Here is a 19,465-nt window from a genome sequence, read left to right on the forward strand (position 1 = left end):
ACACAACTTTGAAGACTTGCCAAATCAATGTCCTCTTCCAGAATTTAAAGATATTCCAGAGCAGCAAGGACAAGTCATGAAGTCATTTGTTAGTAAGTCTGTACATTGGGAAATTCTAACTAAATATTCTAGTTTGTCTAAATTGCATGATGTTATTGCTTACTGTATATAATTCTTGAACGTCGCAAGAAAACCAACGGGACGGAGCCACTTAGAAGTGAAGAACTAAGGAAAGCTCTCCAAATTTGCATTAAACATGCACAACTTGCCAGTTTTAGTCATGAAATTCATGGCTTGAAGAAAGATGAATCAATTTCTATGAAGGGTGAACTTAGATCTTTAGCACCCTTTCTAGATAATGATGAATTATTACGTGTTGGAGGTCGCTTACATAATTCTGCATTGCCTTTCAACGGCAAATTTCCAATTATATTGGCCAGTAGAAATCATTTAACTGAAATGATTGTCTTACATGAGCATTTGAAACTTTTACATGGAAATCAACAGTTGTTAATTTGTTCTTTCTGTCAGAAGTACTGGATACCAAGAATTCGTCAAGTAATAAAAAAGGTAATTCATAAATGTTTAACATGTTTCAAATTAAAGGTGAAACCTGCCCAACAGCAAATGGGAATCTTACCAACACCTCGAGTTCAACCATCTAGACCCTTTATCAATTCTGGTTTACCAATTTTGTTAAAACCTGGTTTACCTCGAAATTGGTCAACAATTAAGGCTTATGTATACATTTTTGTTTGTCTATCTATTAAGGCTATTCACATAAAATTAGTAACTGCTCTTAGTACGGAAGCATTCATCGCAGCATTTCGGCGCTTTGTCAGTCGATGGGGACGTTGCTCGAACCTTTACAGTGACAACGGCACTAATTTTTTAGGTACAAACAACCAACTTAAGGATTTAGCAAGTTTCCTATGATCAGCAACTGAAGTTGAAGGACTTTGCAGCCTCTGAAGAATTCATCTGGCACTTCATTCCACCTAGTTCCCCTCATTTTGGAGGACTATGGGAGGCATCTGTGAGGTCAATGAAGTATCATTTACGTCGGTGTGCAGGAAATAGAGTTTTTATTTATGAAGAAATGAGCACCCTTCTTTATCAAATTGAAGCCTGCTTAAATTCAAGACCCCTCTGTCATATATCTGATGATCCAAATAACCTTTCAGTCCTTACTCCCGGACATTTCCTTACTGGTGAGCAATTATCCTTTCTACCCGATACTGACTTTACTAAACATGTGTCTGTTAACAGTCTCTCCAGATGGCAGCAGGTTCAAAGAATGATGCAACTTCTTTGGAACCGTTGGTCAAATAGAATATTTGCATGGTCTACAACAGCGTACTAAGTGGGTTTAACAAACAGGACAATATAAAACCAGGAGTTCTGGTATTGATCAAAGAAGAATGTCCTCCATTGCAGTGGCAAACTGCATGTGTTGAAAATGTTCATCCTGAAGCAGATGTACTTGTATGGGTTGTATCCGTTAGAATCCCCCCCGAGGAGTGATGAAACATCCCATTCATAAACTATGTCCATTTCCAGAACAATAATGTTTACTTAAGTTTCTGAGCAATTTTTTTATAATGTTTTATGTGTTATTTGTTCTAGATAATTTTTTTGTCATTTTGTATTTATGTTTGTTTTTTTTCCACTTTAATATAGTTTTTTGTGGGACTTTACAATTTCTGGACATCCCATTTTGTGAACATTTCTCAATGGACATACTTTTCTGTTTTTTCATGTTTGTTTAGAGGGGGAGTACATTTAGTAATTAGATTACATAATTTCGTTAAGCTTATTGTTGGCGGCTGGGTTGTCTGGGCCTACGCATTTTTTGTGTGTAAGTCACTGTGCTGTGGCTTTGGCAATGCAGCTGCTGATAAGCAACTCTCTAATTACCATTCTGGAGTGCGAGTTAATGTTTCACAGAGATCAGATGTATGCACTCCACAAGGGAGTTTTTCTTCATTGTTCAATAAGTTAAGGTGTTTTCTTTTTTGTATAATTTAACATTGTGAATTTCATATTCTCTTTTCATTGTGGACCAATATCTTACCCTGTAGATTCGGTCGGGATTAACTAGCGATTTACAGTCCACTTAATTAATTTAATTTACTATTTTTAAACATTCTTACCTTAACATACTGTATTGTAAAAATTATAATAAAAATCAAAGCCCAAACTGCAGTGAGTCTGTGAGCTTTAAATGATCGCATCCTTCTTTAAAGAACATTAACATTGTTTACTGAAACCAACAAGATTTTGAGATAACTGCAAAAAAACTTCCTTTATTTACTCTCTAGGGCTCACCAAAACAAAATGAGTAAAAATAGACATGCTAAACAAAAATAAATCGTTGCCTTCAAATTACTTCCCTATTCAATCTATTTTTTATGTATTACACGAGATCTTATAAGATTTTACTTATGGACATATAAATTATTCTTTTACATTTTTCATGGGTAACATAGTCATAAAATAAATTTAGAGAGTTACCTAAAAGTTAGCATGGTATCCCGAAAATCACTTTTTGAGGCTTGGGCTTCTTGAAAAATTAAAAGGGAATATACTGATCTACTCTGTATTATCAACATGATAGGAGTAGTATGATTCTTAAGTTCTTGAGAAATAAATTTTATAAAAATATTACTCGTGTAATACCTCCAAATTTAAGTAAAGCAAATTTATAACGATAATTTGCGGTAGATTTTAAATCTTATATGTACTATTTCACTGAGGAATGTGTTTGTTTTTAAATTCAATAATAGTATTTTAAATTCACACTGTTACAGTAGAAATAATTTCTCTATCAGCCTCTCTCACAGCCATTAATCTTTCAGAGTAGACTCTTACATAATTTTTCACAGTAGTTTGTTCACATACATATTTTTAAGATGAGCAAGCAAATTTTCTCTTGAGTATTTATTCTCAAGTGAACTTTGTACCTGCTTTCATTGCTTCCCTAGACGCATTTACAGTGAACCAGTACAGCATACAGTTGTTCCTTGTATCATTTACTGCATTAAAATAATTTCACTGGTCTTTGTAGAATAAAGCGTGTTCATTATAGGATTGCTTAGAATTACTGGTGTGTCTACCTCCCTTTCAAATAACTGTTACACTACACTTTATAGTTCCTAGAACAGAAGTGAAGCAGTGTACACTGATACACTCAATAAAGGCCTACAGATTTATCAGTCTATTGACTTTACATTGTCTTTACATCTCTTTCTCTTAAATTTAATGATACAAGTAAAACTCCTCAATAAAAGAGGCACAGTTTGAGTTATTTCTCTTAAAGTAATGATGTTTACTGTAAAACCAGAGTATAATAATAAATTATTCATGATTTACTAGCAAACAATATTGCTAAAAAACATTTTCAGTAGTCTGTTTTCTTCACAGCTCTAAAAATCTGCATCCTACAACAAACGTTTAGTAATAACTACAATACTGTATTCTATAAGTAATTTATTTCTGTTATCTCAGTTGAAATTTAAAAAGATTCTACAAGTAGCACTTTACTTGATTTCTTGAAAGAAATCTAACTGCAATCGGTGCCCCAGGTCACTATCATCTTCTTCAGTAGTGTCAATAAATTATGTCTTTATGCAATTATGTACATTCAGAATCTCTACGTCTCCAGAAATTTTATCTACCGATCACAGTTTAGAATTTTCAAGGTAATCTCCGACCTTTTGGAAGCCTCTGTAGTAATAGTAAAATATTACTAATAACTCTTAATTTAATATTTGATTCGACTAATTTACTTATCTGCTACAAACTATACAATTACATTTACCGCATCAAAAAGCCTCTGTACCCTGTTTCTATTCAATAGACGTAAACGCATGGTGCAAGATGTCTTTGAAATAGTTCACATCCAGTGAAAAATGATAGGACCTTTCACAAATATTCCTTGTCCATTAGGAAATCTGAGAAAGCTGCTGAATTTGACAATTAATGTCTCTCCCACACATTACCTTGAAAATTCAAGCAAGCTTTTGCATGGTTTCTACGATCCTCTTAAAAATCGTAACCAGCTTATTCGCTGAATAAACGAATGGAAATTGACATACAAAAGAAAATTTCGTTGCGATTCCATTGCAATTAAAATATTAAATTCTTCTCTCAGTTTAGTCGGAATTTTTTATTTAGAAAATGTGATTTTCTAAATAGATTTATATTATATTAGCTTATCTGAAAATCAGAAATATGCTTTGGAGGACTCCAAAATCAACTCAAATATCCTTGTCATATTTTAGTTCGATCTTCAACATCATAGGCTAATAATAAATGTACAGAGGATTAAAAAAATTTATTGAGAGCACAATTTCCCATAAAATTGATTCTAACTTTAAGATTATAAATAACTAGCTCTACCCGCCACGCTTCGCTGTAGCACATTGTGGTTGCATGGATGAGAAATGAGAAAAAAAACATTGAGAAACATGAGAAACAAAGCATATGTTTCATAGAAGTTTAATTTTGCAATACTTGTGGATATACAATATTTTTTGTTTTTCCACTGTCTGCGTAGATATAAAGGCTATCTGGTTTGCCGACTCGGAACACGCACATACAGTTGTCCATGTGAGAAGCAATCCGCATCTAAATCTAAACCACACAATTCTAAAGATTGACCTTGAGCTTTATCGATTGTGATTGCAAATGCCAATCGAATTGGGAATTGCAATCTTTTAAATTAAAATGGTGTATCGGTCGGGATTATGGGTATTCGAGGAATGAGGACATCTTCACCTTTGAAAGGCCCCGTTAAAATCGTTGCTTCCACTACGTTATTCATCAATTTCTTAACTGCAATTTGCGTGCGGTTGCAGAGTTTTGGCTGATTAATATTCCGTAACAGGATAATTGTCATTTTTTGATCGAACCTTTGCTAGAATCAATCTAATGAGGAATATTTTCCCAGTTCCTCTTGGCACATCCAAGAAGAAGGTCCCCCCAACTCCATCATTTATCATTTGCATTATGCGATCATAAATGCCTTTCTGTTCACGCGTTAATTTGGGAATGTTTGATTGGACATATGACTAAAGATCACCAATGTTGTAACTCTGTTCAAGGCGTAAATCCACATCAAATGAAGCTACCGCAGCTCGGGTGGGTGCTGGCATTCCCAATCGACTAAGAACTTTATTTGCAATAGCTAAGCATTTGTCTTCAATATTTATCAATGCTTTGTTGTAAATGCCTTCTGTAAATTCCATAGTCATATTGGTATTTTCTAGGCGTACTCTATGCAAAATATCCTCAGCCATATGCGATCGATATCTTTCCCATAACTCTGTGGGAGATGAAGGGAAGCAAGCGGTCAATATAATTGAGAATAATGCGCGAATTTGGTTTGGATGTACAGTGTTTCACGCGTCATTAATACATATATCCCACTGTTGGTCGTTTTTTAATAAATTCAGAGCTTGGTGAAAGGCGCAGCTCAATCACGACACGATCACACAAAAGTACCTCGATTAAAGTGAATATTTAATTCAGATTGTATAATAATCTGAATCAGATGCAAGTGGATACGTTTTTTTTATTTTTTATTAATAAACAATGTAATTGGGAACAGGTATTGTTTCACATGTGACTGCGGTTGTCGTTAGCTAGTATGGCGAGTGTTCCCCTCGCTTCCGGCAGATGGCGCGGTCACTGGTACACAGCTCACTGTTAAAAAAACTGTTTTCTAGCGGTCGCAGGTATGTGACTGATGCGAAAAATAGATAAAAACAATCTTTGATGCGGGTTATATATCGTGGTAAAATTTGAGCTCAATCGGTGCAGAACATTCAAAAAATAAAAGAACATTCAAAAAATAAATAAGCGTACACAAACGAACTTAACATTTTTATATATAAAGATAATCAATACTGAGACTTTTAAAACAAATTAATATAACAATTTTTTTTTTACAATTAAATTTCTGATTTCTTAAAAACTTAAAAATAAAAATCTTTAATTTTCCCTTACCTTAAAAAATAAAAAATGAAAGTTTTCTTATGAAAGAACAACTATAAATATTAGGCGTATTTTAGCACAAGAGATACTTCTATACTTTTTTTAACATATTTATAAATTAAGAATAAAAGAAGAAATTTGACTTAATTTTCATCAAAATATTTTTTTATAAAGTTTTCTTTTATTTAGACTTGCCTGAGCGAGCCGACGAAGAAAAAATCCTTCGGTAATTCCGAATTGGGAATGGAATTCATTCTTCAGGAAAAAACTTTCACTCGATTTAGCTATCGAAAAACTTCCTTTTTTATTTTTTAAATAAACATATTTTTATAGTGTGGATAATTCAGCGGTTTCAGATTATCATCCAGATATGCGTATTATCAAATTTTATTTCTCATTAAAAATATAAATTTATATTAGATCACTATTTCTATATTATATATTATCAAATAATTTAAACTCTGATTTTGTACTTCTATTTAGTTTCACTTTAAAACAATTTTTTTTTTCGAAATGTCTGTGAAACCAATACAAAAAGTATATAAAATTTGTGTATATTGTTTAGATTCATATTGTAATTAATTCTGCTAATTATAACTTTCACAAATTATTTCTCATACTGTACACGCAAATGAAACTACTAAATTCTACTGAGAAAATAATACAAATTTACATCACTAAAATAAAACATTTTCTACAGAATATTACTGTATTTACGAATTAAATTATTAATAATAACAATAAAATAATATGTAGCCTATATTTAAACATAATAACATACAAGTACATTCATTTATAAATGTTTATACATTTATACTCTACACTAAAAATATTTACGCAACTATAATTCATGTGAATATTTTAATACATAAAATTAAAAAAAAAAACTTTAACAAATGTTTTAAACATACTTCTTAATTAAATTTCCAAAATTTTTATTCAAATTAAATTAAAAATATATAAATAATAGTTTCAAAATAAATTACACAAGAGATAAAAAAAGAATAGAAAATTATGAACTGTTAATGCCATTTAAATATATATAAATATTTTTATAATGAATATTCAATGTGAACAATATTACTTTCAAATTACAACACAGAAATATTATGTAACAATGAAAGCTGATAATTTTGGAGACAGTATAATTTATAGTGAATGTACTTTTACGTGTAGATTACATTTTAAATGCTTATTACGTTTTTTTTAAGGTAAATATTTATTAATATAGCTAAATAATTTAATAAAAATGTTTCAACCTTTAAAACCTACTTTACTTTTTATTCAGTACGTACAAAAATATTTTTTATACGTGTGAAAATCATCTCATTTAATTTTATTTTTAATACAAAATTTTATAAGAAATTTTTTGAAAACAGATTGAAATACCGGGTTTTCCTCCAGAAATGAAATTTTACTGCTATCCCGACGAAAATTCCTAGCATAGATTATTCTGTAGGAAAATCTTTTCGAATATCATTCGCTTTAATTCTTGCCCCCTTGTAATATTTTTCTTAAAATTTAACCACAAAATGTAAAACTCAAAAACTGTCACTGTCCCTAGAAAATGGGAGAAATAAAATCCTTTGAAAATTTCAATCAAGCTTTCTGTAAAATTTTATTTTATAAAAAGGAACTGAACAAAATTAGATGAAGAAAAAGATACATTATTACACGTAATGATTTAACTTCTGACATTATAAAATACATGTGACTTCATGACGCTAAGTACTGCTAATTAATACTACAGTCCTTTTAACAACCAATCGACGATGGTAGTAGAATTTAGTAATTTTCATATATTTTGCAAATAATTTTTTCAAAGATATTATTTAATATTAGGTTGTCGTATGATGAATTTTGTAAATTATACTAATTCCAGTTCTCTCTGATGAGTTTAATCTTTTTTTTTTTTATTATTTTATTTATTTTCGCACGACATTAAGTTATTTAAAGAAAAAGTTTAAAGAGATATTCAGAATGTTATTCCTACCCATTAGGTGAAGGTTCGTAAACAGTGGTATAGTTGAAACCACCGAGATGCGTATCGCGATGTTAACATTGCTTTATAACAATTTTCACTTACGAAACTGTGTCATTCAGAATCGTTTCATAGATTATTCAAAGTAACTCGGATTGTACATACTTGTAATACAGCCCTAATGATTTAAACCATTTATTTCATTGTCGTTACATTAAAATCAAGCTTTTAGTGTACTTATATTTTTAAAACTAATATGACACACAGAATGTTCTTAATTGTAAAAATTTAGTTTTATTCACCATTAATGGGGAACAACTCAAATCAAAGAAAATGTTGTAGCGTAATAAAAAAAAAATCACCGAGAAATTTTAAAAGTTGATATAATTGCATTCTAGTGCGCTACTTATATATGGATATAAAAATTTATAATTAATTTATAACATGATATAACTAACTCAGCATAATAAATTATATAACTGTTTATTTAATATTTAAAAAAATTACCAGAAAAACTTTTTCATTTCATTCTTTAAAAATTACATTAACAATTTTCTTTTATATATAAATTTGTTTAGAAAGTTCCAAGTTGTAATCAAGGTACAAAGAAGCGTTTGTTGTTTTTTTTTTTTTTATTAAGAAGCAGTGAGTCTCTTATTCGAATTCTGCAGAAATGAATAGATAGTAAAAAAAACTACTTAAAAAATTACAGAGTAACAACGTCATCTAAAATACTTGAAGTCAATGATAAATTTCAGTTCTTGAAAGAATAAAATATATACAACTGTGATACGTTTTTAATTGTTTAAATTTAACAATTTAAACAGAGAATTTTTAGAATTTTGTCAAATTCTACAATTTGTAGAATTTGAAACAATTGATTACTGTGAACTTAAATCTACATAAGTTTTAAATAAATTTTTCTCAACTATTTACGAAAGGAATACATATTTTAGGTAAATATATTATTAATTTTTTCATGTTTAGAAATGAGTACTCTTACGAGGAATAAACAATTTAAAACATTAAAAATTATTTATTTGTTAAATAAATTATATTTATGTGTTAAATAATATATTACTGGATTTTATTAATAAAAATTCTTCAAATATAACTTATCTCCGATTCTTAGTTGCAAGTTCAATATTACCTTTACGTATTTTTTAAAAGAAGAGTGTATTCAGAACTCCATAATCAAAAATTCAGTAATCGAACTAGTAAAGTATTACACTACATAGTTTTTTATCTTTTACAAAGTAATTATTATAATTTTTATTTTGTTGATTTAAAACAGGCGATTTTGAATTTATTTTAAGGAACTATGAAATTATTTTATACCTGCTTATTTGTAAATTGTATTTTATTATTTTATTTGTTAAGTTAATCTACAGCTTCGTAAATATCTGCCTCTGGATTTCCAAATTAATTTAAATACGAGATATATTGGCAGGAAAACAATCAAGATTACAGCTCTTTTATTGTCATGATTTTAGCAATCTTCATTGAATGTAATTGAAATTTCATCATATATATCATCCTAATTAGTATGGGTATAAAGTCATCTGCCAAAATATTAGTAAATCTTATTGAGGAAGTAAAATCCTTCAGGACATAAATAAACAAGGAATAATTTTGAATAGAACCCAACTCCCTCATACACTTAATTTATTGCCAGTATTTTCCACCCATTTTATAACATTATTTCATATGAAAATAAAAAAGCCGGCAAAAGTTCCAAAATATCACCGGCTTTGATCTTGACAGGTTTTTATTTCAAATATGTCACAGGATTTTTTATGTTAATCACTTTTCAGCAATATTTAGAAAAAAAATTGAGAAAAAATCAAAATATTCAGTAAAACATATGAATCCGATTTTATTCCCTTGATTAAATGACTTTTTACTTTCAAAATTATGCAATATGAAAAATATAGTTGAGAAAAAGTCAAAATATTTTATAAAAAAAATTTGGATCCTATTTGAGCCCTTTGATAAACAGTTACCTCATTTAAAGTTTTTAATAACATCCAGATCTTAAACAACAGTCAGAAATTATTAAAAAATTGCAAACAATTTTTTTTTTAATTCTTAAGTCGGGGTCCTTTGGGAGCCCTTTTTTAAAAAGTTTCCATGTCATCCAAATTAATACTAGACGCAGCTGGATATCTTGAAAATTAAAGTTTAAAAATATATTTTAAATACAGTCACGTTCAGTCCCTTTGCTTTTTCGGGCTTAAAAGTTTATTTACTAGACTAATTATTTACTTCAATAAGTTGGGCCAAAAAAAAATTTAGTGCAATCTAAATAAGGTTAAAAGAAATTTATTTTACTTAAAAAATATGGCTACCGAGATGCCCTGTTTTCTAATGGGTTGAAAATCAATCCGAAACTGTAATATATAAATATATAGCCAAATATTTGTATCAAATTTCAACGTTTTTGGTCAACGGGTTTTTGAGTTGTGAGGCTAAAACTGTTTAGAAATATTTTTGTAATTTTGAATATCCCCTTCTAAAATCAATTCACATAAAGCTTTGAAATTGCTTAACTCAGTTTTAAATTCATCACTCAATTTTCTACGATCACTGAACTAATATCCAAAATTATAAAAATTAAAAATGGCTAAAAAACCCCTCCTCAATTGTTTTAATTTTGCCCAAAATTTAATGCTGTCAGTGTGTTAAAAGTTTTAGCCATTTTCGAAGAATTTATGTTTAGCCAGTCCGGAGATATTATTCTAACTAAATACAAACTAACACCGGTACATACAGTTTCTGATAATTTATAAAATTTTCATTGCATTTTTTTACTGTAAGAGGTTTTTTAAATTAACAAACTTCGACATTTGCAAAAGAAAAACCTGTATCCAAAATTTTGGGTCGATCGTTGAATTTTCTATTTATGGTTATGCTGCTGCAGCAAGTAAAAAAGCTGTTTTTTTCCTCTGAGTCGAGGAAAGTAAAAATAATTTCATCAAAAACCGTACAATATACTAGGTTTTTCTTACAAAGAATAGTACAGAAATTACAGAAGTAAGAACTAAAATTTCTACCCTTAATTTTTGTTTTATTTAATTAAAGTGACATTAATATTCAATTTATTTGTTCCTGTGAATTATCTCTCCAATGAGTGAAGGAAAGATAGTAAGATTCTGCATTGAGTTCGCACAACCAGCAACACTCAAACTTTGGTCATTCAGGCCAAAGGTTGACTTGAATTAAGAAGGTGATTTACTCATCAACTACAAAAGCCTAGATAATATAAGAAAAGAAAATTAATCAGTGAATTAGTGACATAAGGGGGAGTTTTCTCTAAGAAATATCAATTATAAATAATTATAAAATTAGCTAGGTAAAAATTTTCATTATTATAATACCAGTTGAATTCTTAACCGTGTCCATCAGCTTCAATCATGATCAGAGAATAAAAAATTTTCCAGAGACAATATTTAAATCCATTATAATTTCATGTTTGTAAAAATGAAATGTAAGTACATAATGTTAATTTTGCTTACGGCTAATTTTCCTGTAGCATAAGAAAAACTCAATTAAAATAATTGAACTTTTTAATTATTTTTTTTTAAATTAAATATTTTTATTATTTAAAAATGCCATCTTGTGTTCATTTATAATGATAATAATAATATTGATTAAACCCGGATTACTTTAGTTTATAATTATTCTGCTATGAGTTAAGAATAAATGCTTTATTTTATTTCTATCTTTTAATTAAATTCTAAAAGTACTAAGTGATTTAATCTGCTCTATTTTTAAAAGAAAATAAAGAAAATTTTTCACTCGTTTTTTCACTTGCATCATAAGGATATATCTTTACCTAAAAATTTCCTATTGAGCTGATATTCTTTCATATCAAATTTTTTTTACATAAAAACTGTAATATCCATACAATTTTCATTATTGAAGACATCGGAATTGTAAATTCTCATAGCGATGCATTTTCATGCGAAATAAAAACAATTTCGTTGTCTGTTTGAAAGACTCAATGGTTAAGTAAAACTTAACAAAATTGATTAATTAATAATATTTATTTTTATTATAGAAATGATAAATACCATTAAGAATCCGTTTTTAAAAACGACTTTGAAGCTTTTTAATCTGGCAACAAAGCTCTCAAAGAATAGACAGTTACACCCACTATGTCAGATGGAAATATTCGATAAGTGTTAGTATGTATATAAATTCACTCTGAACATCAGACTTACTCATACTAATGGATTAAACCCACACTAATATTAATTCACTTCTTATTTACAGTCAGTTGATGACTCATCGTGGATTTCAAAACTCAATTGATTGCGAAAAAAATAATAACAAATAATCGAAAATAATTTAAATCACCTCCGGGTTTACGGTTTTCATCAAACAATCATCTGACCTGTTTTCATGAAGGTCAAATATTATTATAATTCATAATAGTGAACGATCAAAGTGCAAACCTTATAAAATTTCTTCAGATCTGAATGATACTCGTATTGCCGCCTCAAATAAAAATATCAATACGGATTAATCTAATGGAAAATCTGAGTGCTCATACATTTTCTTTCATTCTATCATGATAATATGCGTACACATCATAATAATAAGATTTATCAGAAGAATATTTGTTAAACAACTCAATTTAAAATAATTTTTTATTTACTGAATTTTGTGGGTGAAGAAGTTATGAAGCATCTCTTCCAATCGAAATGGAATATCTATGTATCGTTATGAATTATCCAAGCGAATGAATCTGTAAATCGTAAGAGGCCAAAATAACTTCTGTAAATTTCTACTGTTAATAACTGGAAAAAAATTGTCTTAGAAAAATTATATCGATACCTAAATATATGCATATTTACTTTTGAATGAATTCTACTGAATCGAAAGAATATTTTCATTATAAGTATTAGCAACTGGTTGGTAAGTAACACGCTTTTTCCAACATATAATTTCCAATCTCTTCTTAGGGCTTCAGGGGTATTTTTTACCGACACTATCGGTATATAAGATCGCTTCATCTAGTCCATCGGTAGAGTAGGAAAGGCTAAGTAAGTATTAACAGCGCACTATTCGCCCTACTGAAAACATTAAATTTTATTAGGGGTTTAACCGATAAAACTATAGTCTAGTCTTCAGCTTCAATTTTTTAAATTAAAAAAAACTGTTGTAATAAACAAACTTTAGCAATAAGCACTTTCCCCCTGCAATTAATCAAACGGAGAAGACTAACGGAATTCGTAACGAATTGATACAGATTCACTTTTATTTTTATTAATATTCCAGATTCCATATTATCAAAATTTTAACCCGTTCTTCTCAGTAGGAATTTTTCACAATTTATTTTTCGTAACTGCTTCCTCTCAATAATGTTAACAAATCTTCATTAGAGGTTCAGGACTATCATTCGAAGTAAACTTTTGTAGTTTTTTCATCCGTTTCTTTTGTTTCTCATTAGATTTAAAATTTAAAAAAGTCATATACCTTCTTAATAGCTTTGGAAAACTCCTTGCACTCAAGATAAACAATAGAATATCATTTTAACTTAAGAGTTTTAGTATTTTATTAATCGGTTTGTCAGTTCGTTTTAGTTTTACTTCTTTTAATATAGCAACAATTCAAAAGCTTTAAAATAAATTATATTTGTTGTCAAAGTACCTAAATTTTTATTTAATAAATTATTTTAAGTCAAACATTCTCTTAAAAATGAATGATAGTATCCTGACAAGATTGAAATTTTTTTTATTTTCTTTGGCTCCTTTATCCAATAAGAAAAAGTAATATTACAAATAATGAAACAATAAAATTTTTATTTAATAGTAATATTTTACTTATACATCTTTTCCAAAATAAAACCATTGATATTTAGTTTTAGAATTTCAGATATTTTAGCATGATACATAAAAGTAGGCTTATAAAAATGTATGAAATAGAAAACACATCCGTGTAAAATCTAAACAGCATAGTATAAATAACACTTACGGTTAAATATTTTGGATAAGGATTTTTAGTTGAAATAAGCTTAATTTAATAAATTAATAAGCGAAACTAAATTTCGTTTTTTTAATTTACGCTGATACAAAAAACAATATACAAGACCTATATCAAATAATATTATTGAATAGTGACTACTTTCTTTCGTAAATTAAACTCAATCAAACTGACAGCCACAGGAAGTGACCTTGTTTGCAATAAGACATGATATCGTGTGCTATATTCCGTATTGCTTTAGCGGAGAAAGAAAGAAAGAACTAAAGAGAGTTCGCACTTCAAGTACTTTGCTTTCTCTTAACAACTGCTAGAGGCAGGAAAAGGATGTAATTTATATTAAAAAACAACATTAAAAGGAATTGTAAACAGATAAAGTTTACAAATCATATAATATTATCTTCCTGAAGCAAGTCTATGCAGAAACAAACATCTTGCTTCGAAATTTCAGCACAATAATTGTAATGTAAATCAGTCATTATTCATCGTTACACTTCAGGAAATAAATCAAATTTTATACTCAATTACGTTTTAATGAAAGAAAGGTTTTATGCTTAATGAAAATTATTATTGGCAATACATTTGAAGTATACCAAATAGTAGTGCGCGATGTGTTAAGCAATAACGTTTTATTAGCAATACGATCAGTCTTGATCTTTTTAATGAAAACTAGTAATTTTATACTTCTCTAAGAAGTATACCTATCGGAATTACTTATCAGCCGTTTCTAATAAAATCATTCAAATATAAACCAACTGAAAGATTAACCTAGTCCTTTCTAACGCGTATCAATACCTAACCGTACTCCGAATGAATAGTCTAACTAAATTACGAAGAAAATCGATTAAACCTGATAAGTGATACATGTAATATATTTCAAAAATACCGTACCGTTCAAACATACAAATTTCACATTTAAATTAACAAAGATTATCAGATACTTTCCTAACCAAGGAGAATTACTAAGAACTCGGAAAATAGAACAGAAAAAATGCATCCATGACAAAATACACAAGTATGCTAATAAAAAAACAGTTATATTAAGAACAAAGCATCCTTATAGATACTTTCGAAACAATAAATAAATAAAGACAATCCAAATACTGTTCTAACAATTTATTGAAAGTAAAATATTACGATAAATACTAAAGGACAGGAAGATAACTTTAAAACTATAAAAAATAACTGTAAAATTGCTAGAAAAAATTATAGTTGCGACTATTTTTCTAAAACGGAAAACAAAAATAAAGTAAGAATTAATTTTTTGAAGTTACAAAAAAAGTATAGGGACAAGGGAAGCAATTTTAGGCCTCAGATTAATAGTAGAAGGAAGATTAAAGAAAAACAAACCAACATACTTGGCGTTTATAGACCTAGAAAAGGCATTCGATAACGTAGACTGGAATAAAATGTTCAGCATTTTAAAAAAATTAGGGTTCAAATACAGAGATAGAAGAACAATTGCTAACATGTATAGGAACCAAACAGCAACAGTAATAAATGAAGAACATAAGAAAGAAGCCTTAATAAGAAAGGGAGTCCTACAAGGATGTTCCCTATCTCCGTTACTTTTTAATCTTTACATGGAACTAGCAGTTAATGATGTTAAAGAGCAATTTAGATTCGGAGTAACAGTACAAGGTGAAAAGATAAAGATGCTACGATTTGCTGATGTATAGTAATTCTAGCCGAGAGTAAAAAGGATTTAGAAGAAACAATGAACGGCATAGATGAAGTCCTACGCAAGAACTATCGCATGAAAATAAACAAGAAGAAAACAAAAGTAATGAAATGTAGTAGAAATAACAAAGATGTACCACTGAATGTGAAAACAGGAGAAGAAAAGATTATGGAGGTAGAAGAATTTTGTTATTTGGGAAGTAGAATTACTAAAGATGGACGAAGCAGGAGCGATATAAAATGCCGAATAGCACAAGCTAAACGAGCCTTCAGTAAGAAATATAATTTGTTTACATCAAAAATTAATTTAAATGTCTGGAAAAGATTTTTGAAAGTGTATGTTTGGAGTGTCGCTTTATATGGAAGTGAAACTTGGACGATCGGAGTATCTGAGAAGAAAAGATTAGAAGCTTTTGAAATGTGGTGCTATAGGAGAATGTTAAAAATCAGATGGGTGGATAAAGTGACAAATGAAGAGGTGTTGCGGCAAATAGATGAAGAAAGAAGCATTTGGAAAAATATAGTTAAAAGAAGAGAAAGACTTATAGGCCACATACTAAGGCATCCTGGAATAGTCGCTTTAATATTGGAAGGACAGGTAGAAGGAAAAAATTGTGTAGGCAGACCACGTTTGGAATATGTAAAACAAATTGTTAGGGATGTAGGATGTAGAGGGTATACTGAAATGAAACGACAAGCACTAGATAGGGAATCTTGGAGAGCTGCATCAAACCAGTCAAATGACTGAAGACAAAAAAAAAACTTTTCAAAAAAAGCTCGAATCATTTGAGACTTGCCCTAAACAGAAAATAAATATATATACAATTATACATACAAAACTAACGCTTAAAATCGTTACTGATAAAATACTAAAAAAAAAATATATTATTACCTGCACCCAAAACCAAACGTTTATTCTTAGCTGAACGATTTACACAATTTATTATTTCCCCCTTTCTTTCTTAGAATATGAATCTATAAATTTAACTTCCTAACTAGTAAATTATAATTTTAAAATAATAGACATAACCGTTACATCTATTTTAATATTGTCAGTAAAACATCAGAAATTTTTATATAATTTTAAAATATATCATCAAATTATAAGAATCACATAACTGACACGTAATAAAAGTTACCTTGTTCTTAGAATATTACAATAATAATGTTATAATGATAGTTACAAGAAACAGTAGAGCTACGTAACTATTTGCAAAGTACTGATCAAGTAAGTCGTATAAAGTTCATAGGGTAAGTGTTGAGGTTATAAATTATTACAAAAACGATAATTTTAAGTAGTTTTATAAAATTATACAAAAATAATCACCGACTATAGATTATTTATTTCTTTCAAAGCCTGTTCATAGCTATATTAACATAACAGAAAACTTTCCCTGGGAAGAAAGCGCAAGTAGTACTAAAGTAAAAGTGGTTTTTCTCAAGGTCAGATACCTCTTTCTTACACATAGAAACACATACCACACAACACAAACGCTTGTGTTTGTAGGGTTGCGCATGAATATTACTTGGTGTATTGTGGTATTATGAAATATTATGTACCGATACTAGTAGTACTAAAGTAACCAATTTTTAAGAAATCCGTGGGATGAACAATATGATTCCAATTTCAGTGTTCGTGAACCAGTCTTTATATATACATTACTATTATTACCTTCGTTTTTTTTAATCTAGTCTTTCTACAAAATGATTTTTTCAGAAATTTACATCGTTATTTTCAATATTCATATTTCATGAAATTTATCTTTCAGAAATGATGACTATGAGATATCTATTTTTAAATGGTTAATTCTTATATAACTAAACGATTACGTGTAGTAATGATATTGCATCTTGATTTCGAAAGTACCTGTTTCAATTCATTAATTTTACTTTCTGAATTTGTAAAAAAAAATTGGGTAAATTTTTTATTCATTATTATCAATGTAAGTTTCATTTGTATATATATTATATATTTTTAATAACATTGCTTTTTTTATTTCAAAAGTTTTTTTAAATACCATCAATAGCGGAAATATAAATTACGAATAAATAATCCATTTAAACCAGTCATTTTGAAATATTTGAAAGCACAAAAATACTTTCTTTTAAATAAAATCTACATAAAAATTATACATTTTGTTTTTTGGTTTAATTTTTCCATTTTTTGAAATTGAAATAAAATGAAATATGTACAAAATATTTATTTCATTATTATTTCTACTGTCAAATTAAAAAGTCTATACTTTGAAATAATAACATTTTTGTGATTTAATTGAATTTCTTAAATGTTTATTTATTTAATTTTTTATTTTATTTAAAATATTATAGACATAGATAAAACTACTGCCCGTACCTAAAATAAAAATTTTGTATGAAATTCTAAAGATAAGAAACCATGGGTTTGATAACACAGTAACTTGTTACCTCTGAATGAAACAGTTTATTTTTCATACAAAAAAAATTTTCTCTTTCTGTACGAAACAGAGAAAAAACTAACTTAAAAAAACAACTGCAAAGCTTGAACTAAGGCATTATGGTATGATAGAATATGTAAATATGAGTATCTGTTACTTATAAAGATAACGAATATTAGCTCAATGAGACAATATTGAGTGATATAACATCTGTCAAAAGACTATTACCGCCCAAAGGCTCACTGAAATATAAAATTATTGTATAATGACGGTTAAACGCTGCACAGAACCCTATCTACCAGAGGTTACAAACCGAAACAGCTGACGAAATTAATAGTTTCTCGAAAGACTACTCGAAGAAAAGGCTACTTTTTAATGATTCTTTTATATTTTATTTAAATACAACTAAATTTATTACGATGTGAATCTTTCTATAAATGTTACATTATCTTATTTTTTATCCTATCTTATTTTATTGTAGTATAAGTATTACATTCACTTTTATCTATTTAAGGAGAAATTATAATTCAATTCTATTTGAAAGTAGGAAGATAACGGGAAAGCTAAAACTCTTGTTCTGTTATCCGAAATAAACATAAAAATGTTTTCTGAGTCTCTTTTTATTTTTTATACTAATAAAATATATTAATACAAAAATAAAATTATCAAACATTAGAACACTTGCTGTACTTAAAAACTTTCCTAGTTATACTTTTGGGTAGAAAATAGTGTTGTACATCATTTTTTAAAGAAAATTTAATAATTAATAACATTCCAGCATTGTAAAATTTATTTATAAAGTAAGTTAATTTAATACGAGTATATAGATTTTCTCTATTTGTGAATGTAATACCCAAATTAAAATTATTTTCTCTTAGTAACCCATATAAATGTAATACTATTACAATATTTTTATTTTCATAATGTGTAGGTTGCAATTTGTTGAATTAGTAAACAATAACCAACACCCTGCACAACCCAATGAGATATATGACATGTAAATGAGATGTAGTTTTATACAGACTCAGGCCGGATATTCCTGATGTGTGGTTAATTGAACCCCAACCACCAAAATACATCGGTATTACTAGGATTTGAAACTCAGAACCTTCAATTGCGAAAATCAGCTGTTAAACAAGAGAAGCTGTTCTGTTCGGCTGTTTTTTTAGATGTCCAGCAGGCATTTCATAGGTCTGGTTTACTGACCTATCCTTCTACATGAAAAGGACCCTTTCTCAACCGTCTTATTTGATCATGCACCGCTAACTGGACAGAACTTTCTCCCAAATGAGGTAAGATAAGGACTTGTCGGTATTCGGTCGACGTTTGTTCCTGAAAAGTCGGTCCTAGGGCCTGTTTTATTCCCGATCTTCAAGGCGGACTTCCCTACTCCAGAGGACGTCACAGT

General features: G+C 28.7%; 1 protein-coding gene across 1 annotated transcript; it reads left to right on the plus strand.

Moving 5' to 3' along the window:
- The first annotated feature begins 318 nt into the window (after positions 1–318).
- LOC142319949 (uncharacterized) lies at positions 319–936 on the plus strand. Its single transcript, XM_075357626.1, has one exon. The coding sequence runs from the start codon at positions 319–321 to the stop codon at positions 934–936; it is 618 nt and encodes a 205-aa protein (XP_075213741.1).
- Positions 937–19,465: the final 18,529 nt, after the last annotated feature.

This window comes from Lycorma delicatula, chromosome 2 (assembly GCF_047948215.1).
Source record: "Lycorma delicatula isolate Av1 chromosome 2, ASM4794821v1, whole genome shotgun sequence".
NCBI lineage: Eukaryota > Metazoa > Arthropoda > Insecta > Hemiptera > Fulgoridae > Lycorma > Lycorma delicatula.

Excerpts from the sequence above, each read along its gene's own strand:
- LOC142319949 (XM_075357626.1), top strand. The coding sequence starts at position 319 with ATGAAGGGTGAACTTAGATCTTTAGCACCCTTTCTAGATAATGATGAA.